At 50.2% G+C, this 26,060-nt stretch overlaps 1 protein-coding gene across 4 annotated transcripts in view; it reads right to left on the bottom strand.

The window, feature by feature from the left end:
* Nucleotides 1-524: 524 nt before the first annotated feature.
* Nucleotides 525-26,060, bottom strand: part of LOC132394540 (pre-B-cell leukemia transcription factor 2-like) — a 50,239-nt gene continuing 24,703 nt past the window's right edge. Inside the window, exons 3-9 of one of the 4 annotated variants that reach the window (XM_059970826.1) lie at nt 18,292-18,536; nt 17,230-17,420; nt 13,476-13,626; nt 12,146-12,194; nt 7,586-7,674; nt 6,861-6,944; nt 525-4,964 (exon numbers count right to left, since the gene is read on the bottom strand). In XM_059970826.1, coding sequence (XP_059826809.1) covers nt 4,872-4,964; nt 6,861-6,944; nt 7,586-7,674; nt 12,146-12,194; nt 13,476-13,626; nt 17,230-17,420; nt 18,292-18,536 — 902 coding nt within the window. In that variant the 3' untranslated portion in view covers nt 525-4,871. Of the gene's footprint in view, nt 4,965-6,860; nt 6,945-7,585; nt 7,675-12,037; nt 12,195-13,475; nt 13,627-17,229; nt 17,421-18,291; nt 18,537-26,060 lie in introns of all 4 variants that reach the window. The other 3 variants (XM_059970827.1, XM_059970824.1, XM_059970825.1) reach the window with 3 other exon arrangements.

Below are 26,060 nucleotides of genomic sequence, written 5' to 3'. Positions count from 1 at the left end.
GATCAGAGGGAGGGAACAAGCAGAGGTGTCAAGGGCCAACTTATAGACAGTGTTAAACAGGGGAGATTTGAATGGAGAGGGAATTGGGACAATGAGAGGGTGGATGGATGACAACGAAGGGGGATAAGGGAGAGCAAGTGGGAATTGCAGGCAATGAGAGAGAAGAGCAGGCATCAGCAGAGGAAGGTGGGAATAGCCGTGGGACATTGAAGATCAGGACAGGACACAATGCGGTAAATTGGTCGGTTAAATGGCCGCTGTGGAAAGTAGGTAGGGTAAAGTCTGGGTGGGGGAGGAAGAGTGGGAACTTATGGGTGTTTGGAGCAAAAGGGATAGCAGGGAGAGCGGGCATTGACTCAAATGGCTTTCTTTTATGTTTACAGAAATGACTTCCCTTCACTCGCTGGTCAGGATGGGAGCTGCTGACTAAAAATATTTCACTGTAACCCTATGCGGTGTCCCAGGAAGTTAACCCACACTTGGGTATCTGGGAAGGAGAGAAACTCCTTAACAAGACACGGGAAGAAGGTTTGCATGGAACAATAAAGTTTATTGAAAGCAATCATGGTAACTTAGCAGCACAGAATGGCAGCATAACACTGGAGGAGACATTCCTGGTCTCGGCAAACCCCTTTACAAAACGTCATCTCAAAACAAAAACGAAGCCAAACTGACTTTTGGCAAACCTCTTGCTCAAGGCTCCTTGACACTGTCAGTCCTCAGCCCACAAGCCAGAGACTGGGGCAGGTATTGGGGGCAGGGCCTGTGGAGAGCGAGGGGGTGGGGGTGTTGATAGTCTGGCTAGGGGTTGGGGAGGGCAGAGTAGGGGTGGACGAATGCCACGGACCTCTCTACCCCTGATGCCAGGATCTGTCTTGCACCACAGGTACCCCCCTTCTGTCTCTCTGCCAAAGACCATTCAAACAAAAAAAAAACCCAAAACCACAGCCCATTCCACATCACAGCCATTTTTTTTCCTTTCGCTCTTTTTCTTAACAAAAAAATTTGCACATTTGTAAAGCATAACAGAGAATACATTGAAACAGTTGGAAAAGAAATATCAACTAAACATAATAGAAATTCAAAATCAGAAACCATTCAGAATTTCAAATCTAACCTGATAGGGCCCCTGAGTTGAGGCAATGTTCAAAGTTGGACCTCTTCCCATCCAATCAGGGGCACTGTGCCATTTTATGGTGTTTAAGAACTTGTAACTCACAACTCCACATCCCCACCCCAGCAGGTTTACCTTCTTTAGGCTGGGGAAGAAAGGCACGAATCCTAGGGTGGCACAGGAGGGGCTCCTGTGTAAGGGCCAGTATTTTCAGTTGGCTATTTTGCCACTGGCGACTCCCTTTGTCATTTGCTTGGCTTGGACTGGAGTTGCTGTGGAACAGATAGGTTTAGGAAGGGTGTGGGAACTAAGTCTTGAGTGTGGGTAACTATCTCTGGGCAATTTTCCCCTTCCGTATTTCTTGGGAACCATCTCAATGGTGTACAATGATGTACAACTTTCAGCACTTACTCCCTCCTCTCCTGCCCACCCAAAAATTAAGAGCCACACGTCCACAGTGGACATTCTCCATGGACACGCAGAAGGCAACAGGAAATGTCATGGCGGATGCACACTTCCCCCCTCCCCCATGGAACAATCGCATAGTTGCACCAATAGTGGCTTTACAGAGATAGCTGGCTGCAGCCAGTGCCTCTGGATGTTGGTGGTTGCCATGGTGCATTTAGAAACCCTGGTGCTCTGGTAACCCGAAAGACAATTCCACTTGGTCCCTACTCTCCTGTGAGGGTGGAAGAAGAACACAGAAGGAGGCCACACATGAAACCTGAAGGGGCAGAAGCAACAGGCAAGTTGCCTGAGGCCCAAGAGCTGGCACACTCACTCAGCCTAGGCCACAGCCTTTTCCAGCACCACTTGTCAGGATGGAGTGAAAGCGGGGGTGGGGAATGACAATTTCCCCCAAAACAGATACACAAAAGATCAAACAAAAAATATCTCAAATCCATCTTTTATTTTGATCTTCATCCCCTCTCCCCTTTGAGCTCAGAAACCCTCCAAGTAAGATTTGAAAAATTTGAAAAAAAAACTGGTCTCTGATTCACAGATTTTAATAGGTAACAATCAGCCTGCCGCTGCCTATATCCCAGGATGCGTGAAAACCGTGACAAAATTATCCTTTTTTTTGTCAGCGCCTTCAACTTAAAATCATCACACTGCAATTTTGTGCTGATTTCAAAAACCACTTTACAAAGAAAAGAAAAATAAACAAAAAAATGTTCTAGTGTGAATGTCAGAGGTAGTATGTGAGCACTCTAAAACTGGTAAAACATGTAGTAATTCTATTGGTTTATATGAGCTTGCATGAGGTAATAAAGCCGTTTTTTATTTTTTTTGATTGGCTAATCATGTACAAATACTTCTTTCTACAGTATATACACTGTGCCCGCGAGTTAGCACGACTAGTTCGCAGTGTTAAAAACGTCACTGTAAAACCCTAGTCATCAATGCGTGGCAGACAAAAAGAAAAAAAAGTATTAAAACACTGAGAGAGATAGACCTGGAGAAAAGGAGGTCTTCTTCCCGCTTCCCCCGAAACCCGCGACAACGCAAAACCACCCTCCCGCCCGACCCCACCAAACGCAAAAACGTATAAAGTGTTCACCTCAGAGGAGGAGAGATTGGCTGAGGATTCCCCTCAACAAACCATGGGGGTTGCTGTACCAGTGACGCCAAGCAGATGGGAGGAGGGTGGGGGGTTTTGGAGAGAGGAGTGATGTCCACTTTGGAAGGTAGGAATAATTCTCTTGAAATATAGAAGATCTGGTAACGTTGACCTCAATGGAAGCAGGGTATTGGGAGGGAGGGGAACGGGTTAAGATGATGCATGCTTAGCTGACGCAAGCACTTAAGGGATTTCTGCCCCTCTTCTATTTCTCTTGGCCTCTCCAAGAACTCCACACCTGCTTCCAATGCAACAGACCTATCAAACTGCCAGCTCATGAAGCAGTCCTAGCACCTGGGCCCCACCACCCCAAAAGTTTCCCCTGCCAGGTAATCTCCCTGCATTTACATCAATTCCACCCCTCACCCACACTCTTGGGGGCAATTTTTAGGTTCCATTAAACCTACTCTTTGGGATTTGGGAGGAAACTGCAGCTAAGGGAAACCCAAGAATGTGCCAATGGCAAGCAGAACCTGTGGAGAAACCGAGGCCCAGAGGATATATTGGGGGTAGAGTCAGTGGGACCTCTGCACTAACCCTACACACTTGCCTGCGCCACCCACTCCGCCTCTACCACTGGCTGCCATTCCTGTCAATCTTACAGATTATGTAGACAATTGGTTGATTCTCAGGTCTCAAGGAAGGAGAGCAGCCAATGAGCAATATAGATTGAGGAAACAACCTTCCTTTTGACTGTTTCTGGCAGTTGCAGCTCCAGGAAACCTGGGCAGATGTGAGTTGGACAGGGACAGGCAGCAACAGCCAGGGCACAGCTGGTGCCCTGGTCTCTCCTTCAGGTGAGCACCCCGCACTGGGCCCAGGGTCATGGGGCACTCCCAGGTCTCTGGCCTGTGTGAGTGTGACTGAGGGTGGGGGGTGGGGGGCGCTCTATCATTCAGCTGGCAGGTCGCAGGTCTGGACCAACACAGGAAGCCATTCAGCCCATCAAGCTCTCGTTGGCTCATAGAGCAACACTATCTTTTTCTCTCTTCCACTGTAATTTTCCCTGTAAGCTGATCTCCCAGCATCTACCAGTCCCACACTGTCCATGATGGAGAGCACACAGAGGATGTCAATCACACCACACTGAAAAATAGGACACACTCATCCAGGCAGAAAACACACACACACACACACATACATGCACGAGAGAAAAACACAGATCAGACACTTACAGATAAACCCAGACCACATACATGCATAGAAAAATTACGTATGCACACAGAAAACTCACCACATAAAAACACACACATACATACACCCTGAGGGAGAAGTAGAGAAAATGTAGCGGGGTTGAGGGAGAGAGGAGTGGGGGACAGGCAAGGGAGCATGGTGGAGAGACAGAGAGAAGAGTAAAAGAACAGTGGAGAGTGAGGATAGTAAGAGATAGAGACGGAGAAAAAAAGTGAGTAGGCAAGAGGAAAGAGTACATTGAAGAGAGGAAGAATGTAGGGGGTAAGGTGAGAGGGAGGTGGGACAGTAAAGGGAGAGATCACAGTGAGGACGAGAGTGTGAGGGAAGAAAAACAAGGGGGAGAGAGAGGGGGACAGTGGGGAGGGGGGAGACTGAGCTGACAGGTTCAACCACACCACACAAACTGTGTGTGGGACAACCATAAATTGACTCTGTCCTACCTGGGCCAGGGCAACAGAAAGCCTTCCCTCAAACTCCTCCCCCAACAGAAAAGACAAAGGCCAAGGTGAGGTGCACCCATGCGTGCCTCCGATCTGCAAAGCCCCACACTTACATCCCACTGAACCACACACCTCATGAGTAACTGCACATCCCAGTGGAATGGTTGCCTTCCTGGACAACAGAGGGATGGGTTGAACCCACCAACGGTCCGTGTGTCATGAGCAACCATTTGTAGGGACAGGACAGGATGGAATGTGGGAGGGGTGGTGGTGAAGTGGCCCATCCTGGGAGTGACATCCCTCTTTAGGGGTTATTCCTCCAACACCTGCCACCCTCTGTACACTGAGGTCCAAGGTTTTACAGTGAAACACACAAGGAGATAGGTTAGTATCAAGGTCACCCCAATGTCTGAAATCATCCTCTCCTCTGTCCTCTTCTTTCTTATTGGTCAATGCTGGAGACAAGCCCATCGGATCAGGGAAAGGCCCGGTTTCTCGGAGATCAGTTGGAGGTATCAGAGTGCACACTTCCAGGCCCTTCTGTGGGAGAGGTTACAGAGGATGGGGTGGCTGCATCCTGCCAGCCTCCATTAGCCTGGAGTCAGAACGGAAGCAGAGTTACAACCTGGGTAGCACAGGGGGAGGTCACAAAGCTTGCGGGACCAAACTCCAAACACTACCACTGAATTAATAGTGACCCCCAACCCCTAACCAAATCCCATCAATGGCAAACTCCAATCCACCCCCAAGGCCTGACCAAACCCCAGTCTAACTCCTGATAAAAATTTAAACCCAACCTGCTGATTAAACCATGAGCTCCCCAAGAATGAACTCCTGTCCAAACCCCAAATTAAACCCCAAAACTCCTGGCCAAACCCCAAATTAAACCCCAAAACTCCTGGCCAATCCCCAAATTAAACCCCAAAACTCCTGTCCAAACCCCAAATTAAACCCCCAAACTCCTGGCCAATCCCCAAATTAAACCCCAAAACTCCTGGCCAATCCCCAAATTAAACCCCAAAACTCCTGGCCAATCCCCAAATTAAACCCCAAAACTCCTGGCCAATCCCCAAATTAAACCCCAAAACTCCTGGCCAATCCCCAATGCTGACTAAACTGCAAATTCAACCTCTGAGCAAAGCAAAACTCCAACCCCATACCAAATCCCAATCCCACTCCTGACCAAACTGCAAGCCCCACTTTGGCCTGAGCCAAGCCCCAAAGGTGATTCCATTTCAAGCCACCCCTTCCCCCCAGGATGCCATCTTCTCCACCACCTACCGAGGTCTTGACCCTTTTCCAACCATCCATTGCAAAGAAAACGTTGGTCTCTCCCAACGGGAAATCTGCCCTGAACTCGGCACCATTTCCTGGCCTCTTAATGTGTCCCCTTGGGCCGATCTCTTTGGCTCAAAGCGAGTACCCTTTCCCTTTCTCCTCAGTCCCAGCCCTAATGCTCCCCTAAGGGGCAGGGACCCATGCTCCAGCTGTAGCCTCACTAGTAGCTCACACAGTGTTAGCAATAATATTCTTCAGGGCAAGAACAAGATCACCCAATGCTCATGCCAGTGGCATCAGGAACCCAGAGTAAGGGCTGGGGGTGATCCCAAACCTGGTGCCTTGTAACTCGCACTGTGTCCTGCACACCCACCAGGCACCTCTCTGTCGCCCATGTCCCTGTTGCCATATGGGCAATCTAATGGAATAGCAAGATCCACAGTAGGTCACAAGGACATTAGTCAGGCATCTTTTGGTATTATTCACGGTATCAAATGATATGGTGAGAAGGCAGGTGTATGGGGTCGAGTGGGATCTGGGATCAGCCATAATGGAATGGCAGAGAAAACTCGATGGGCTGAAGGGCCTAATTATGCTCCTATTTCTTATTGTCTTCTGGACATGCCAGGGTGACGGTGAACTGTGGGGTGTACATTGAGGAGCCATGGGCTTGTAGGAATCAGAATTCTTTAAATCAGGGGCTATGGGATTATTCTGTGCATTTGAGGGTTTTGGTCCTGTGACCCAACTGGGAGATGGTAGCCCAGTCAGAACAGGAACCCTCCAGATATCCGGACTAAGAGAGCTTCTCCGATTTTTCCCCCTCATTTCCTAAGTTTCCTACTTCCATTTCTCGACTTCCCCCCACCTTTGTCGCACTCTCACTCCCTCATCGATGGAATTACCTCTCTCCACATTGCCTACCTCCTTATTCCTTCCAACTCTTCCTCCAACCAACGGTTCATCCGAAAATAACCTTCCTTCACCCAACATCACCCAGTCACTGTCCCTCACACCCCTGTACATCCTGACACCCAGACCTTCCACCAATAGCACCCCCCTCCCCCACCCCACTGAGCTCACACCAGGCTATGGGTGGGTGAGACACGGAGGTGCTGGTGACTCTCATCCAAACTCAGGGATTCACCCCAATCACCAGCCCAACCTCCCCTCCACTGTTCCGTCACTCTTCCCCCAAATCCCTATGACCTACCCTCACGTCCCGTGGGCTGTACATCTGGTTGGCGGCCAGTCCTTCCCCATAGGGCTGGTTGAGGGAGTGATGGAGGGTCTCCACCTGCAGGGAGGGAAGACTAAACCATGAGTGTCACCCCAAGAGTCCTCCCTCCTTTTCACCCCCAGATTCCCAACCCCACAAACCTCCACTGCCACCCCTTCAGTACCCCAGCATCAGATGGGGCCTTGCCTTCTTTTCACAGGCCATTCAGCCCACTCCCTCCCCTCTGTCTTGCAGTCAGACTGGGAATCTGGTGGGCAGAAGGTTCAGGGGACAGCATCGTGGTGAAATGGTTCCGCTCCTCCGTGTCTCACCCTCAGGGCTTCCACCCCAGGGAGCTCTGCCAGAAGGTTGCAGGAGGTTCACACCTGGGAGTGGATGGGATGCCACAAGGGGGAAGGAAGGAATTGGGGTGGGAGGGAGAGAGATGGAAGGAACGGGTATGATCAGGGATAGTAAGGATGATAGATGGGGGGAGATCCAAGGTGGGGAGGACAATCGTGATTAGGAAGGACGACTGAGGGTTGGATGGGGGTGCGATCGAGAGTGAGGTAGTGCCGAGGGAGGGAGATGGGACAAACATGAGAGGCCGATAATCACAGGTGACATCTGCTGCAGACCACACTCCTTCCCCCACCTCAGCGGAGCAGCCCCACCCACGAATCGCGAGAGCTCACGGGGTGAGGCTGCGAGTTACTGACCTGTGCCCCTGGGTAGGAGTCTCCATTTAACCCCTGCATCCCCATGAACATGTCTCCGGAAGCAGACAGATTGAACGAGCCAGAGGAACCTGGAGAGGGGGAGAAGGAGAGAACGAGAGCACTCAAGGTCAGCAGCAGGAGCAGCCAGTGACAGCATATTGCAGCAATAACCCCATTTTCAGTAAGTACCCCCTTCCCCTCCCTACCCACCAGCTTCTGCAACAAGAGCAAAGCACCAGCTGTGCAATCCCAGAGCAGTTCTCAGTGAAATGAGGATCCTGTCACTGTGGTACCATGGACAAGTGTACACAGGGAGAAGTGGCTGCAGGCGCAAGGGACACAAAGGCAAAGGCAGACTGATACACACAGAGCCACCCAGTCCTTGTTGACCATCAATCATGCACTTACACAGCTCCCATTTTATCCCCTCACATTCATGGCCAGCAACCCCACCCCAGCTCCCACCTGTCATCCCACACTGGCCAATTAACCCAGGGTCTCTGGAGCACGTACTGCTTATTGATGACGTCAAGGGCAAGAAGATGTGCATAGGAGCGTGCCAGGGTCACACAAGGACTGTTACTGTGAGGGCACAATTTGCACACTGACCAATTGCTGGTTACTTTGGTGGAATTTCAACCGGAGAGGCAGTTGGAGCAGCCAATGGAACAGACGGGTAAGTTTTAGCTGAGGATCCAAACTCATTCTGTAGTAGTGGCTCAAAGAGTGGTAACAACCACCGGTCTGAGCAAAAGGACCTCACCCCAGCCCTCATGCTGAAGCAATCTGCAGGGAGGAGAGCAGGAGAAGTACAGGGCGGCCTTGAGCTGGGAGCTCCTGAGGGGCTGAATGGCCTCCCCTCACTCCCATCTCTTGCACTGTCAAACCACCGGTGATGCAGTGTTCAGTGTTTGTCTGGATTTTCTTGAACTAACTGGCAGAAACATCAGTGGAACGGGGTTCATGAGGCAGGAGGCAGAACGAGAGTCTGAGGTTGGTGGAACCAGGTCACGGTAGGGTGAGACTGGGGGTGTGAAGTCCTTGCAATCGTGAGAATCAGATTACACCTCCTGCAGCGGCAGGTAGACACCCACTCAATCAGAAAACCGGGCTGAGGTTTTGGGAGGCAAGACTGACAACAGGACCAGAGCCTCCCGCAGGTTCAAGTTCCAAGCACAGCAGCCCCAATGTGGACCCCAGACCAGGGAAATGCTGAGAACCAGCTACTAAACCAGAAATAGTGCCGCCATTCATTAAATGTGGGAATGCACAAGTATTTTATCTTGGAGTAGCATAGTTTCTTTAAGCTAAAGTATACTCTGTTGCATTCAAACTGACGTTGATGGGACCGTAGAACCGCGTAGTGTGTCAGCCTCACAATGCAATAAAACACTCTGCACCAACAGACTATCAACTACTTTTAAAGTACAGGCACAAGAGATTTCTGCAGACGCTGGAAATCCAGAGCAACACACACAAAATGCAGTAAGTCTCTGTAGGCCAGGCAGCATCCATGGAGGAGACTGAACAGCCAACGTTTCGATGAAGGGTCTTAGCTCCAAATGCTGACTGCTTATTTTCCTCCACTGATGTTGCCTGACCTGCGGAGCTTCTCCAGCATTTTTTCTGTTGCTCAACCCTTTTTAAGTACCTTGAAAATAAACCTTTACCATTCTGTCGATAATTACAATATCAAGGAATAAGTTAGGAACAGCTTCTTCCACCACCAGGTTCCTAAACAGACGATGAACCCATGAACAACATCTCACTAGTTTTGCTCTCTTTAGAGAGCAAAAAGTACTTATTTATTAAAATTTTTTAAAAATCAAACTTTTCCTGCTGTAATTTATAGCCTATTTTTATGTAATGCACTGTATGGCTGTCATAAAACCAAGATCTCGACATATGCAAGTGATAATGAACATGATTCTGATTATTACTCCTTCTTAAGTGGAACGACCCCCAAATTCTGAAGTGGTTCTAGATAAAAAAAACTTGCATGATATATGTCCTTTCAACTACCCCATCTCATCTCAAATGCACGTCCTCCTGTACTTGACATTCCTACCCAGGGGAAAAGATTCCTTCCACTATATAAACTCCTTTCATCCTCCAACACGCCAAAGAAAACAACCCAAGTGCGTGCAACCTCTCCTTGGAGCTGATACACTCAAATCCTGAATAAACCTATTCAGCACGTTTTCCAAAGCCAGTATATCCTCCAGATAACCCGACGACTACAGACTCCCCAGAGTCGAGTGTGTATCAACAAGTCACCTCGTTCTTCTAAACTCCATCAAATGCTGGCTCAACCCGCTCAATCAGTCCTCGTGAGGTGGCCTCTTCATCACAGGGAACCCTGATCCCTGGCAACCCATGGTCAGAAGTACGACTGAAAGAAAGGTCATTCCAGCCCTTTGAGGACCACAGGAGCAGGGGTAGGCCACTGGGCCCCTCGAGCCCGACCCATCATTATTTAATCCACAGCCGATCAGACTGTAAAATCAGCTTGATGTTCCCACCTAACACCAAACATTTCACCTCTCGGTTCATTAAGAATCTGTCCAGCTCTGTTAAAAAAAATATTCAAAGATTGTTTCTATCACCCTCTGGGGAAGGCTGCTGAGGACTCTCAAAGAAAATGATCGCTCTATTTTTTCCCTGAAATGGGTAACATCTTGCTTTTAAACTATTAAGTGCCCGTGATGCTGCTGTATGCAAGATTTTCGTTACACCATGCATACGTTCTTGTACACTGACAAGTTTCAGATTTTCCGCACATCCGCTCTATTGAGAATCCTTGGGATCTCAGCAAACAGATGACTGGAACACAGATCTCCCAACTGGAAAATCACTGCTCATATCTGGACAGAAATCCTGGAAAAGAACCAGGGGAGCAGGTGGGAGGACATTTGGTTGGCCTTGGAACAGGACTGAACAGTCCCAGTAGAGATCAATTCCCAGCAGAACCTGCATAGTCTGCCTTAAAGTCCTACAGCAATATAGTATGGAAACATGCCCTTCAGTCCACTGAATCCATGCTGACCATCAATCACCCATTTACAGTAATTCCTTCATTCTCCACATATTTGCATAGCTCCAGTACTACCAACCAACTACACGCTCATCAAATCTACAGTGGTCAATTAATCTATCCTTGGTATATGGAAAGAAACCGGAGCAGCAGGGGGAAACCCACGCGGTCACAGAATGTGCAGACGGTGTTCGAGGTCAGGATCGAACCTGGATCTCTGGAGCTGTGAGGCAGTGGCTCTACCCACTGTGCCGCTCCCTCACCAGGATGTTAAAGCAAGTAACATTAACCATCTAGGATTCCACCCCCACCTCTGGATCACTACATAACATCACCCTACCACATGCACACTCAGCAAAGCCAAGATGGATGTGTGATGCCCCTGTGGTTAAATAGTAACCACTGGCCACTGGTCAGTGAAGCCACACTGTACAGTGTTGAGCGTTGGCAGGTCCACAGTGGGGATTCTGTTCACCGCAGGCTGGAAGAGATTGTGAGACAGCCAGAGAGCGCGCCAGAGAGTGCATGGGCAAGAGAGAGAACCTGGGGGAGCAAGCAGGAGAGGCTAAAGCGGGGATCAAGGGAGCGAGAGGAGCAGATATATAGAAATCATACAGAGTGAGCTCGACGGAGAATGGGAGAGATATAGAGCATGAACAAGAATGCATGAGTGTGGGAATGGGAAGGGAATGATATGGAGAGGGAGGGAACCAGTCTGGGAGAATAAGGGGAGAGTAAGGGGGTGAAGGGGTAGAGTATATTTGATGGAATGGTAGGGAGAATGATGGAATGAGGAGAGTGATAATGGGAATAAAGGGGAAACAATGTGTAGAACAGAGATTTCCAACCTGGGGTCCACAGATCCCTCCGTTAATGGTAGGGGTCCATGGATAAACAAAGGTTGAGAACCCCTGAGGTAGAGAGTGAGGGTGGGTGGGGAGGAAAACATGCATTTCAGCGAAAGGTTGAGGTGCAAGGGGAGACCTCTCAACCAATGACTCAGCTGCTTCAGGGACTCATTGTCTGGGGTGGGTCCCTCCTGCATTCACTGGGTCAGTTAGAAGCAGAGAGAACTACCCCAGCACCACCCGCAGGTGTCAGGATAAGGGAATAGCATTGCAAGTGAGACAGGTAGCAGAGTAACATATCCCAGAGGCCACAGAACCAAGCCCCAGAGTACCAGCAAGCCATATCCCACAAAAGAAACAGCAGGAAATACTTGCAGCAAGGAAACAAACATCAAAACCTCAGAAATACCAGAAAAGCACACACAGACCGGCAGGTACGGTTAAAGATACTGCGGGAGGAATTCTTTCTTGCCTTAAACCAATCGGGTTGTCCTTTTAATTTTTGCCCCACCCCTCCCCAATGACAGAGCCAATTAGTGCAGAGGAGATGTTGCTCAGTTAGCAGCCTACCTGCGGAGGTGGGAGTGGTGGGCGAGTTTGCTTGACTGTTCTGAGAGGCAGCAGTCGCATTGACGGCGGTCTTAACAGCGTAAATGTTAGCCTCCTCCTGGAACTTACCAATGTTCTTCTTATATCGAATGCGCTTGTTTCCAAACCAGTTGGACACCTGCAGGGAAAGACACGAGGTCAGACAGAGCAGCGAAGGGGGTTGAGCAAAGAGCAGTAGGTGGAGTGGGGAAGGGTGCGAGGTGGAGGGTGAGGGAGCACGGTGGAGGGGGTGAGAAGCTGGAGACAGAGTGGAAGGGGATGGTAAGGAGAAAGAGAAAGAGGAGATAATAGGAAGGAGGGGTGAGGCTGGACCTTGGACTTATCTCGGAGCTGCAGCAACCACTGCAGCCCCAGAGGTTTGCACTGACCTCAGCCACCCCATTTCCACCCCCCCCCCACACCCCCCAGCGCTCTGAAACCACGGGGCTGAGGCTCAACTGGAAGCTGTTGAAAACTTTGGGTAGGTTTCTACCCTACCCACTTCCCTGAGGAAAAGGCTTCCCTCATCGACTCCTGCCAGACAAAGTAACCCTTTCCTTTCTCCCCTCCCATTTTCAGGCCCTCCTTTTACTCTCCGTATTCCGCTGCCCCGAACCCCTGGATATTAGATACTGTGGCTCTCAGACCCTCACCTTTGGTCCAAATCCAACCTCTCCCCTTTCTCGTCCCACGGACAGCCCTTCCTGGTGCACCATCTCCCCAGTCCCCCCACTGAATTTCTCCTCCCTCCTCCCCCACCCAAGTGCCCTCTTGCCCAGCACCGACTGTATTCTGCCTGTGACCCACTTAGTGAATACTCCAGTTTCCTCCCACATCCCCAATGACATGTGAGTCCGTAGGTTAATAGGCTACTGTAAACTGCCCCTGGGGTGGGGTGAGCGGTAGAATCTGGGGGAGTTGATAAGGGAATAATTGGGGAGAGGGATGAGAATGCCTGACAAGCTGGCACAGACTCGATGGACTGAATAGCCTCCATCTAAGCTGTGCAAAATAGGGGCAATAAAACAGAAACCAGCACACAACCATTTCCCCAGCCTGATGTCCTTTCTGCTGGGTATATGTTACTCAACAACCTCACCCGCCACCCCACAGGCCAAACAAAATGCTTGCATCCCTCCCCACCACATCCTACCAGCTATTTGAGGAAAGGAGTTCCTGTGTTTCCTCCCCAATCTTGTTCTAACTCTACAGCTGCTAGCTCTGTCAATCCCTTCTTGCAGTGGCCACCACTTGACCCAGCACTGATCATTTTGATGCACCTCCCCTTGTCCCACAGCAGGGAACGTCCGAACACCACATGAGACCAACAGACCCTAGCGTGGCCTAAAATCCTCTCTTATGGCTGACCCACCAGCAGGACACTCACACGTATACCCAGAGAAGCTGAAACGGGCCTAACCTGGGATACACTGACCTGCGACACAGTGATGCCACACTTCTTAGCCAGTTCCTCCTTGGCCTCCTCACTGGGGTACGGGTTACTGAGGTGGGAGTAGAAGTACTCATTCAAGATTTCCGTGGCCTGCTTGCTGAAGTTGCGTCGCTTTCTCCTGTGGAAGTAAGGTTTGGAGGTTACTCCTGTGGGCTCAGACTGTGTCAGATAGGAAGGCCACTCAGCCCATCTAGCTTTCCTTGCTTTTCAGTATGATCTGGCGCATCTATTCCAGATCTCAATTCCACCAGATCCTCCACCCCTCACTTTGGTACTTTATCTGCTACCACCAGTGATTCCTCCTGCACAACACGCTGGGGACAGAGATTCACTGCCCTCTGCCAAAAGAAATTACTACACGCATGGTTTTAATTGATACTAGTTTAAAAACAAGATTCCCTTGTTTGAGACAGTCCTGCTGGTGGAAACAAAAAGCCACTGGATCCAGCATGAATCTAAAACAAGCCGGAAATCCAGCATGTGTTACTGTTTGTGGTACTAATTTCATCCCTCTTGTATCCCCTCCACCAGCTGTACAGAATTTCCCAAGGGCCCAGACCCTAGGCTGCCCCCAACCTTAATTCTCCAAAATGAATTAATCAAATATACCCCTTAATCTTCCACAGGAAAGATGGCCATTGTTTGTCTAATCTCCCTTGGAGTTTTGTCTCACTCTTATCAGCCTCCACTGCAACATTACCACTGTACTCTTCACTCCATCTGCCTCTCATGTTATCTTCCCCCCACTTTGCCTGCTATTGCATCCAACTCTAACCCCCCCCAACTTCAAGCTGCCCATCACCTCAACCCTCAGCCCTCATCATTCCACCAATCAACTTGTGCTCCTCTCCCAGTCCTTCCCCTCTCCTCCCAAAACCAGCAATCTCTCTTCTCCGCTCCCATCCCTCATGCAAGATCTCCACCCGAAACATTGGCAATTCCTCTCTCCCTCACAGATGCTTCTCAACCAGCTGAATTCCTCCAGCGGATTGTTTGTTGTTCAGTCTGGTTAGTCTACTCTAGCTGATCCAGGAGTGGGTACATGGGGCTTGGTAGTAAAAGAGGATGGTGTGGACTGAATGGGCCAAAGGGCCTGCCTGCTTCTGTGCAGTAATGCTTGATGACTCTTCTGACTTCTTAACTGTTTTAGATACTGGTCCACATTGCTTTCTATCCCTGTCCACAGTGCACTGGTGATTTTCGTCACAAAACAACCCTCAAGCCCTTGTTTGCCACTGGTTCCGGCTACACACACCATAGAATATACTGTGCCCCACCCTCCAACACAGCCATGAGCTTGAAGACCTGCAGAGCTTCTCCCCAAGCTGGGGAGCCTTTCATGCACTCAGAGTCATAGACTGATCACGCTAATTGGCACTTCTCTAACTCCTGGAGGAACGTTGTTTCGTTTTTACTGTGTACTGTACCAGCAGCTTATGGTCAAAATGACGATAAACTTGACTTGACTTGAAGACTAATTCTGGATCAGGCACCCAACTGGGATAATCAGGGGCCATAGGATTAACAAGCCAGGCAGCATTTGGCAAAGAAGTTTCATCATCGTATGCCAGCAAGTGACAAATCATCTGGAGGTCGACTCAGTAAGCTCAGGGAATACTGAAACACTAAATCACAGAGAATAACTGGACAATAACTGTGACGAAAGCACACTGTTTTGGAGGGCTATCATCGAAAGTCAGGATACTGTTGCATTATTAATATGTGATTTCAGAAAGGACATTTTTTTTTAAGATGCATTGTATTACCACTGGTGGAAAAGGGCAGCACATTCACCCCACTGTGGGACTCCAGAGAAGGGGTCTCAACCAAAAATGCCTACAGTCCATTTAATTAAAACCAGAAGGCACAGGAGTAGAATTAGGCCATTTGACCCATCGAGTCTGCTCCATTATTTCATTATGCTGATCCATTTTTCCTCTCGGCCCCAATCTCCTGCCTTCTCCCCAAATCCCATCATGTCTTGACCAATCAAGAATCTGCCTTAAATATACATAAAGACTTGGCCTTCACAGCTGCCCATGGGCAACGAATTCCACAGATTCACCACTCTCTGGCTAAAGAAATTCGTCCTCATCTCCGATCTAAAAGGACACCCATCTATTTTGAGACAGAGTCCTCTGGTCTTAGACACTCCCACCATAGGAAACATCCTCTCCACATCCAGTCTATCAAAGCCTTTTACCATTTGGTAGGTTTCAATGAGGTCACCCCTCATTCTTCTGAATTCTAGTGAATACAGGCCTCCAGCCAGCAAACAGTCTTCATATGACCAGCTGTTCAAAACTGGAATAATTTTCAGGAACCTCCTTTGAACCCTCTCCAGTTTCAGCACATCCATTCCAAGGGATCCAAAACTGCTCACAGTACTCCAAGTGAGGCCTAACCAGTACTTTATAAAGCCTCAACATTACATCCTTTTATATTCTAGTCCTCTTGAAATAAATGCTAACATCACAGTTGCCTTTGTCATCAAACTCAATCTGCAAGTTAACCTTTAGGAATCCTGCGCAAAGACACCCAAGTCCCTTTGCTCCTCCATTGTTTTGCATTTTCTCTGCATTTAGAAAATAGTCAACCCCTTTATTTCTTCTACCAGAGTGCATGGCCATATACTTCCCAACACTGTATTCCATCTGCCACATCTTTGCTCTTTCTCTTAATCTGTCCAAGTCCTTCTGAAGCCTACCTGTCCCTCCACTTACCTTCAAATTGTCTGCAAATTTGCAACAAAGCCATTAATTCCAGTATTCAAATCATTAACAATATAACATAAAAAGAATCAGTCCCAACATAGACCTCTGTGGAACAGCAGTAGTCAACCAGAAAAGGCTCCCTTTATTCCCGCACTTTTCCTCCTCTGCTTTATCCGTGCTAGAATCTTCCCTGTAATACCACGGGCTCGTAGCTTGTTAAGCAACCTCAGGTGTGGCACCTTGTCAAAGGCCTTCTGGAGATCCAAGTTCACAAAATCAACTGATTCTCCTTTGTCTATCCTGCTTGTTATTTCTTCAAAGAATTCCAACAGATTCGTCAGGTATGATTTTCCCTTGAAGTAATCATGCTGACTATGGCCTATTTTATCATGTACCTCCAAGTATCCCAAAACCAAATCCTTAACAATCGACTCCAACATCTTCCAAACTACCAAGGTCAGACTAACTGGTCTATAAGCACAATATGCTGGAGAAACTCAGAGATGCCTCCACAATTTCTTCAGCCACCTCTTTCAGAACCCTGGGGTGTACACCATCTGGTCCAGGTGACTTATCTACATTCAGACCTTTCAGTTTCCCAAGAACCTTCTCTCTTCTTATGGTAACATCACACGCTCATGACCCCTGACTTGTGGAACTTCCAGCATACTGCCAGTGTCTTTCACCGTGAAGACTGATGCAAAATACTTGTCTAGTTCGTCTGCCATTTCCTTTTCCCCCATTACTACCTCTCCAGCATAATTTTCCAGTGGTCTGATATCCACTCTTGCTTTTTTTTTACACTTCATGTATCTGCAGAAACTCCTCAGATGCTGCCTGACCTGCAGAGTTCTCAAATGTTTCAGATGTTGCTCCAAATTTAAAGCACCTGCAGGCATGTGCATCTATCCTGGGCTATCCCAGTCTGCTTTCAGGACCCTAGCAGTTCAAACTCCCCACAACCCCAACAAGCCCCCCTCCCCCCATCTGATTCCCCTGCCACTGACCTGGCGTCGAGGAACCTTGACCTCAGGATCATGACAGCCTCGCATGTGCTCTGCTTTAGCTGCATCTGGATGGAGCTAAACTTCCGATGGATGATCCCGACCATCCTCTCGATCTCCTTGGGAGAGATCGGCCGTGTCCGACTCTGTTCCCGAAGGAGGTTCATCACATGCGTGGTAAATTCGTTGCAGGCCTACGTGTGGACAAAAGCCAGTGGAGAGTCAGGAGGAGTGGCCTGTGCTAGCGCGCAGCCCAGGAAAGTCAGGGCTGAGGTGATGGTGGGGAGGGGGTGAGAAAGAGTTTCAAACACCCCCTGACTAACACAGCGCAGATCCCCAGAAAGGAAGGGGGAATCTTCATAGGACAACAAGTAGAAAGAGAGGGGTTGTGCAAGAGAGAGGGTCAAAGGCACAAAGCGTGTAGAGTGAGGAGGGAGAACAGGAAAAGGGTGGATGGAAGAGAAAGAGGAGAGAGAGAAAACAAAGGTGAAAGGGGGAGAGTGAGAGAGACAAGAACGGAGAGGACAGAGAGAAGGCAACAAAAGCCATAAATGATCTCAAGCTCTCACCCAGAGTACAGAACCATGAAGGCACAGAATGAAGACAGGAAGGCTTCATTTCATCTCCTTCACATTTCGAAGTATTATTGTCAATAGTGTAAGAGGAGGCTTTGCTGTGTTCACGCTGTATCATCCCTTGTCCCAGCAGTGTGTGATGAAATGGCGTGGAGGTGACTTCACTCTGTCCCTGCCCTGGGAGTGTGAGGTATGACACTGTGAGAATATAGTCAATACTGCATGAGACAGGACGGTGTAGAGGGAGCTTCCTGCTGCGTCTAACCTGTCTGGTCTCTGCCCTAGGAATGCGGGACAAGGTGGCACGAACAAAGCTTTGTTCTTTTAACAAGAGCACTTCCAGTCACCATCATAAGATTTTGCAGTGACCCAGGCAATGGTATTTCACAGTGAAGACCAGTAACCCAACTTAACCCTCTGCACAGTTCCCCACCCCAGCGGACAGCCCCCACCCCCCCCCCCACGAGCCCAGAGACCCCTCCCCCGCTACCTGCTCATATTTCTCCAGCTCCGTGTGGTAGATCTGCCGGATCTGGGCCAACTTGGCCCGGTAGTCAGAGTGCTCGATGGAGTTGTCGGGGGAGACCCCGCCGGAGGCAGCCGCTGCCGCTGCGGCCGCCGCTGAGCCCCCGCCCTTCTCGGGGCCAGCCACGCCCTCCGCCAGCAGCATGTTGTCCAACCGCATCAGCTGTGGGTCCACGGGCTCCTCCTCCTGGCTGCTTCGGATGCTCAAGCCTGCAATGGGCAGCAGCTGGGTCAGGTTATCCCCGTCAGGAACCCCCGTCCCCCACCTTGCAACTCCCCACCCCAGGCATAACCGTCCGAGCCGTCGGTGTCCACGGTGACGCCGTGCTTTAAGGGCAGGACATCCCGTGTATTACAAGGCCATCAGGATATTCCATCACTCCAAAACTCCACGTGTCCCAAATCAAATTTATGGTCCAGTGCACAAGTACCAAGTATCTTGTAAGATAACATCGACCCTCGATCTCACAATTTACCTCACCATCTTCCACCTTATTATTTACCCGCACCGCACTTCCCCTGTAGCTTTTACACTTTATTCCGCATCCTGTTATACCCAAAAGATAGTGGGGGAGGGGGGTTCACAGTAATTCATGCGGTGGTCTGTAGTGTTTTGTTGCTAAGTTACAGTGAGGTCTGTGAGGATCATTTCATGAACCTTTTGGTTGCAGGAAGGTAGCTGTTCCCGAACCTCCAGAGGTGTGGGTCCAGGCTTCTGAACCTCCTGTCTGGAGGTGGTGAAGAGCACATAGCCTGGATAGTGGGGATCCCTGGTGATCGCTGTCGTGTTCTTAAGGCAATGCCTCCTATAGATGTTGTCAATGGTGGGGGGGTGGTTGTGCTCGTGATGGACTAGGCTGTGTCCACAGCTCTCTGCAGCCTTCAGTACTCCTGGATGCTGGAATTGCCACACCCGGCTGTGATGCAGAGAGCCTACGGAGTGGGATAGAGGCCAGGGTCCAGGATGCTGACTGGACAGAGTTTCGGAATCCACAACTGAGGAACAAGGATCACGGGGAGGTTTGCAACCGGAGAGAAGGTCCAGAGTACCAGTGTGTTCCCTGCTCCCTCTAAACTCACAATGCTCACTAGAAAGTCTACTATCCTACTGTGTAAATTGTTAAAAGTGAAATAAAAAGCTATCTGGGTATAAAGAGGAGACAAATCCAAGAGTCTGGAAAACCGACCAGCCTGGCACTTTTGTAGTCCGGAGAGAGCTGAGCCAGATTATTGGAGTTACACACTACTTCCCTGCTCTCCGTACCCTTTGCTCGGTAAGTTCTCGGCCACGATAATAGATAAGTGGCAGCTGATCAGTGCATGGCAAACCCCAGGATCAGCGATGAAGAGGACCAAAGCATTTAAAGGTAGACAATGGCCAGCTGGTAAAGCAGCATCAACAGGGCCAGAAGGCACATGGCCTTATTGGTGGCAAACCTTTGTTCTGCAACGAGAAGGCTCAGAGGATCATCCATGGAACTGGACCAGCATCCAATTGGTCATGGCCCCACGGGCACAGGCTGGGATGAGGCAGATGAGTAAAAGGGGATTAGGGGAGGTGAGGAGGAGGAGGGGGTGACAAAAGTGGGGAGGGCAAGGATGGGTAGATGAGAGGGAGATGGGGTGGTTGAAGATGAAAGGAACTGGAGAACACGGGGAAGTGGAGGTGACAAGGGAATGGTGGGGGTGGAGAGGATGGGCACGGAGGGCTTGACATGGGGATAATGCAAGTAAAGGGGAACTGATGGGGAGGTGGGGAGTTAAGGTTGAAGGAAGGTGAGAATGGGGGGAGGTGGGGGAGAATGGAGGCAAGGACAGGGTGGTGTGGACAAGGGGAGATGGGAACAAGAAGGGGGAGTGGGGAGGGCAGGATTAGGGGAGAATTGGTGAGGATGGGAGAAGTGAGGTGGGGGTGGGCAAGAAGGGGAGGTTCGGTAGTTGAAGGTGGGGGGGGGGGGTGAGAGTGATAGAGAGCAGGTTCCGAGTGAAGCTGGGAGAAAGGCAACAGATGCAGGTGGGGAAGGCAAGGACGAAGTGGCCTTTTGAATCAACACCCCCTCCCCCCCAAACCATAAACCTATGGGATGGTGCAGACTTCCGACCACCTTCATATTCCCTCCCGGTAATCCCCACAGGAAGTAGTGGTAGTGGTAGGGTTGAGAAGCCTTTATGTCTTCTAGACCCCCTTGGTGCCGTAGCTCCGTCCGCACTCCGCAACCCTCCACATGGGTCGGCCTGTGCCTCTACAGAGACTGTGCCCCTGTCCTTCAACAACCGCCAGAAGTGACCGCCTGCCCTCCCCTTTCAGGTAGGAGGAGTGGTTGGACATTTTTACGGGGGAGAAGATTCATCCGCTGCCCCAAGCGCGAGTGGTCGGGAGCTGGGGCCTCGGAATGGAGGCCTGCCCAGCTCTGGGAGGGGGTAGGAACCGTTGCCGTGGGACGGGACGGGTCGGGTCGGGGCGGGGAGGGGCCGAGGCAGCGGAGCGAGGCCCGTGGTGCCGCCGCAGCGCCCAGGTACAATGCACTGGGGAAGGCCGGCCCCGCACTGCTTCGCTCCAGAACTGTCGCCATGGCGACAACCTAGCAATGACCTCCTTCCCTCGCCGCCCCGCGGAGTGGGGGGAGGGTCGGGGAGCAGCCGCCTCCACTGCTCACAGGAATGTCCGCAGCGGGGAGGGGAACTGGGGACGGCGGCCGAAGGGAGGCAGGCAGGCAGCTCCTCCTCCTACTGCCCCCATCATCGCCCCGCAACTCAGTCCTACGGATTTACACACACTCCCCCATCCCTAGTGTCAGTCACACACACACAAATACACTCTCTCTCTCTCACAAACACACTATTGTGCTTTCCCGTTCTCTCTCACACACGAAATTGCACCCTCTCACAAACACACTACTGTGCTCTCCCGTTCTCTCACAAACACACTACTGTGCTCTCCCGTTCTCTCACAAACACACTACTGTGCTCTCTCTCACACACACAAAACAATCGCGCACACACTCGGATCACAAACAAGAGAAAATCTGCAGGTGCTGGAAATCCGAGCAACACACACAAAATGTTGGAGGATCTCAGCAGGCCAGGTGGCGTCAATGGAAAAATCAGAGACTCCAGTCCTGCAGAAGGGTTTCGGCCCGAAACGTTGACTGTACTTTTTTCCATAGTTGCTGCCCGCTCTGCTGAGTTCCTCCAGCATTTTTGGTGTGTAACACACACACACACATTCATTCTCTTTTCTCTCTCACACACACACACATTCATTCTCTTTTCTCTCTCACACACACCCTCAAATTCTATAAAAAATTGGTTTATTGTCACGTACCAAGATTCAGTGTATACTGTGTCTATAGATCCGATCATTACACAGTGCATTGAGGTAGGATAAGGTAAAACAATAATCTCTCTCACACACACACGCACCCACACACTTTGATACACTACACACCTGCCAACTCAAGGCAGAACCTGTTCATCCAGAAACTTTACACCTCAGGAACGCTGAGGCCGAAAATAAAATCCACCGCTGTCACTGCCCCATGCTCGCCCATCCCCCGTCAATCATGGCGGCACCTCCGTGCCCAGTCCCATTTTCCCTCCCGAACCCCTCTCCCTGCACTGCCCCCCCCCGGCAGAATCAGCCCTCAACCACGGGGTGTGTGCACTGACTGCAGGTCGGAGGGAGGGAGCTGGACTGGCATCAACCCCCGCAGTAAAGTGCTTCTCAATGTCCCTGCAGTACCCCCCCCCCACCACCCCACCACCCCAACACCCCACCACCCCAACAACTTCAGGAAACCCTTTGCCAATTTTTCCTCTGCTGGAGAGACTGCTTTCTACCTGTGCACAGCAAGATCCCAAGGCCAGTAACGTGGCAATCATACACACACCACTTTCCCATATTTGAGAGAAATCAGTCCAAGGCCACCCCTCCACCCTAATGCCAAACAATGCCACGAACTTCACAAAATGGCAGGTAGATGCTTGGCTTAGCTCATCACCTGCGCGAGTGCACCCTCTGACACTGGCACTTCTTCAGTGCAGCCCAGCACCGCCCGCTGTCCTCCGCCAAGGCTGTCCCATGGACCTGTTCCGCCATTCTGAGCAACGTCAGCCAATGCAACACAAGTGCGAGGACGATGTGAGAGGGGGAGGGTGTTCACGCATCTTCCGCACACCCCAACATCCTGGAACACCATCTCCATCTAGTCTCCCATGGGATCAAACTGTGCCCCTGGCCGTCACTCCCAACGTTCCGTGAGATCCCTTCCAACATCCCTCCCTCCCCCAACATTCCTCAGGACACTCCCTTGTTGGAGGGTTTAAGACCAGAGATCCCTTTTCCAGCAAAGAAAAAGGGGAGGTTGGCTGGAATTCCCTGGAGGGGAGGGAGTTAGCTGAAGGAACTGGATTTATCCACAACCCAACTGCGGGCAATCAGCTGCTTACTCCAAGGGATGTTTAGTGCACTCCACTGGGGAACTGGATGCCCTCTCTCCCTCGCCAAGCCTGATCTTACTCTCTCGCCAAGCCTGGGACCCGGCACAGGCTGCATCTCTGTGAAGGAGCACTACATCTTGTTTGAATGTAACGCATGGATGCAGCATGTGAAGCACCTTACCTGATGCATCATGGAATCATGTGGCAATTGCTCTGCCCGGGACCGTAAAAACCTGCAGAGTTGTGGACACAGCCCCAAGGTTCACAAATCTAATCCACTGACTCTGTCTACATTTCTCACAGCGGTTAATGTAATTAAAAAAAACATTCAACCTGGTCATTCTCTCTCCTCCCTCTCCCTTCGACAAAAGGTTGAGGACACAACCACCAGACTCGAGGACAGCTGCTTGCCCACTGTTACAAGAGTTCCTATACAAGACCTGTAGGATAAAGATGAGCTCGTGATCTCTCAGTGTCACACTGAAGTTGGTTTTGTTGCCAGCCAAAAGCCACTTTCACTGTACTGGTCACCAACTGACCCGTTTAGAAGTTGTGGCCACTCTTTCCCATTGGCTGGCTTGCTTGCCACACCACCAATTTCCAGTTCGGGGCGTCTCAGGGGTACAAGAATAGCATGCGAGGGAGGTTTGTGCTCTTTCTTCAGCGATCCAGTGCTGAAAGAGCGTTGCAGACTCAGACGCCACCCCCTCCCCCCACAAGTATCCACTAATAAAATGCTTAGTTCTTTGGTTTTAGAATTTGGGGAGATTTAGCGGAGTACCCGTTCAACTAAAAGGCAACTGAATGTCCAGTTTTGTGGTTTTGGGTAGTTTGAACGAACACTTTTTCAGTTAGAAGCCTGGTTTAGTGTTTCACTGTTCATTTTTAAACGAGTAGTTAATGTGTCTATTTTAAATCTGTATGCTGTGTCACTCGTTGGATCCTCAAACCTGCCCCCCATTACACTCCATCTACCTCATCATTGCCCTTGCACCATATTTATCTGCCTGTGCTGTTTTCTCTGAGACTGTAACACTATATTCTGCCTTCTGTAATTAGTTTACTCTTCATAGCACCACAATGTACCTATACATGAACTGGTGTGTCTGATTGGCATGCTAAACAAAGCCTTTCACTGTAACACAGTACATGTTACAGTAATAAACCAATAACTAGTTACTAACCTGTCCCTGACTGTTTGAATCTTTGAAAAAAAAAGCCTCTTTAACCAGGCCAGTTAACGACTGGAGAAATGTGTGGTGTCAAACTCCACAATCAGCCCTGGTGAGATTGTGCCTGACGGTAACAATCACAGTACCTCACCCGCCAGCACCCACACCCACCCTCCACCACCAACCCCAAATTCTGCACAGGTCAGAATCCATTAGAGAGTCTGCTACCTCTGCAGGTTTCTGTCCCCAGGCAACCACAATTCAGTTAGGCCTACTTGCTCAGGCCTCAACAGGCCCAGTCTCCAGGCAACGAGTGATCAGGTTAGAGCTTCAAGCTGAAATAATACATTCGTATTACACCGAATCTGTGCTGCACCTGGAATACGAGGCAGGTTATGGGCATGTTTAGGCAAGGAATCTGGATCCAGCTTACACATACTGAGAAAGAGTATTGGCCTGCAAAGTCCCTGCTATAGTTTAATCTGGCATTGCCCTTTGCGTTCTCAAATCTAGGGGAAGAGTGGCCAAAGGTCATTCGGTAAGCCAACTCCAGAAGCTTGGATTCCTTGCTGGAGTGGCGGAACTGCACGTTCCTGAGGCCTGTGGGTTCCTTCCATTGGAGTCGGTGCTAGAAAACAATCAAACCCGGCTGATGGAGTTGCAACATACTACATGGAGAAACACACACAAAATGCTGGCGGAACGCAGCAGGCCAGGCAGTATCTATAGGGAGAAGCTCTGTCGACGTTTCGGGCCAAGACCCTTCGTCAGGACTAACTGAAAGAAAAGATAGTAAGAGATTTGAAGGTAGGAGGGGGAGGAGGAAATGCAAAATAATAGGAGAAGACAGGAGGGGGAGGGATGAAGCTAAGAGCTGGAAAGGTGATTGGCAAAAGGGGTATGGAGCTGGAGAAGGACAAGGATCATGGGATGGGCATTTGGCCCAGCAAATTCATGCAGACCATCAGTCACTCATTCACTCTAATCCCATTTTGTTATATCCTCCAGTGCCATCAATCAGACACCTCCCCATAGATCTACCATTCATCTAGATCCTAAGGTTAATTAATCTACCAACCCAAACAACCTTGGGGTGTGGGATGAAATTGGAGCATTGAGGGTCGTGTAGATCAGCCACAATTGCATGGAATGGCAGGGCAGCTTTAATACGTGGAGTGTCCTTGCCCCACTCCTATTCCCTTGTGTTTCAGGGTGAGCAGAGGATTGGAGGAGGAGAAGGAGACAGGGAGGGGTCAGACCAGTGGGGGTGGGGGGGAGTGGCATTTAAATCAGGCTGGGGGGAGGGTGTGTCTGTTGAAGAGTTGAGGAGGGGGGGCTTTGCAGGCCGAGAGAGGTGGTAATCCTGGGGAATGAGACAGCGGCCTAAACCACCTCACAACAGCCTGCTCCATCCCAGGGCAACAGAGCAGGCGCAGAATGAGGTCGAGACTGTCCTCATTGCGGCCCTGAGCCCTGTCCTCTCTGATTCCTCCAAACCTCATCAACGAGGCGGGATTCCCACACTGTTGAGCCCTTGACAGCTCACTTTGATTAAAGATTGTGTTAAACGTGGGATCCAGCACGCTGGCAACCTCCAGTGAGCGATACACTGTCAAACATGTTTAAAATTACACCCATCACAGGGAGCTCACACATTACTTGTGCTGAGGAATGAAATTATATCACTCTGGGGGTGCTGTAAAGAGGCAATGAGTGACTTGTGAGCTGTCTGTTTTATAGGGCTGCTGTTTAATACTGTAATGCATTACAGCCATCCTGTCCCCTTCACCCCAGCTACACAGAACAAGCCAGAATAAGCTCACTGCGATAGAGAGCGGGAGTCGGCTCTGGAATTGCTGATGCTCTTCCCTGGCCACATCCGGGAAGGCTGCAAGAACACCGGGAATGCTGGCAGTACATGGAGCCTGCCCCCACTCACTGTGTGTGCCGGGGAGGGGTGGGGCGGGGGGCACCCAAGCCTTGCTGAGAGATAGCAACAGCCTTCTTGCCAGCTCCATGGAATGCCAGGCCTGCCGTGGATCAAATCGCAGGGAGAAAATGTTCAGGAAGGGGGAAATACGTCAGGGCAGCAGACTCCCGTTGACCCGGATTTGGTGCTGTC

This window comes from Hypanus sabinus, chromosome 5, assembly GCF_030144855.1.
Source record: "Hypanus sabinus isolate sHypSab1 chromosome 5, sHypSab1.hap1, whole genome shotgun sequence".
NCBI lineage: Eukaryota > Metazoa > Chordata > Chondrichthyes > Myliobatiformes > Dasyatidae > Hypanus > Hypanus sabinus.
This window is presented reverse-complemented; position numbering and strand designations above follow the sequence as displayed.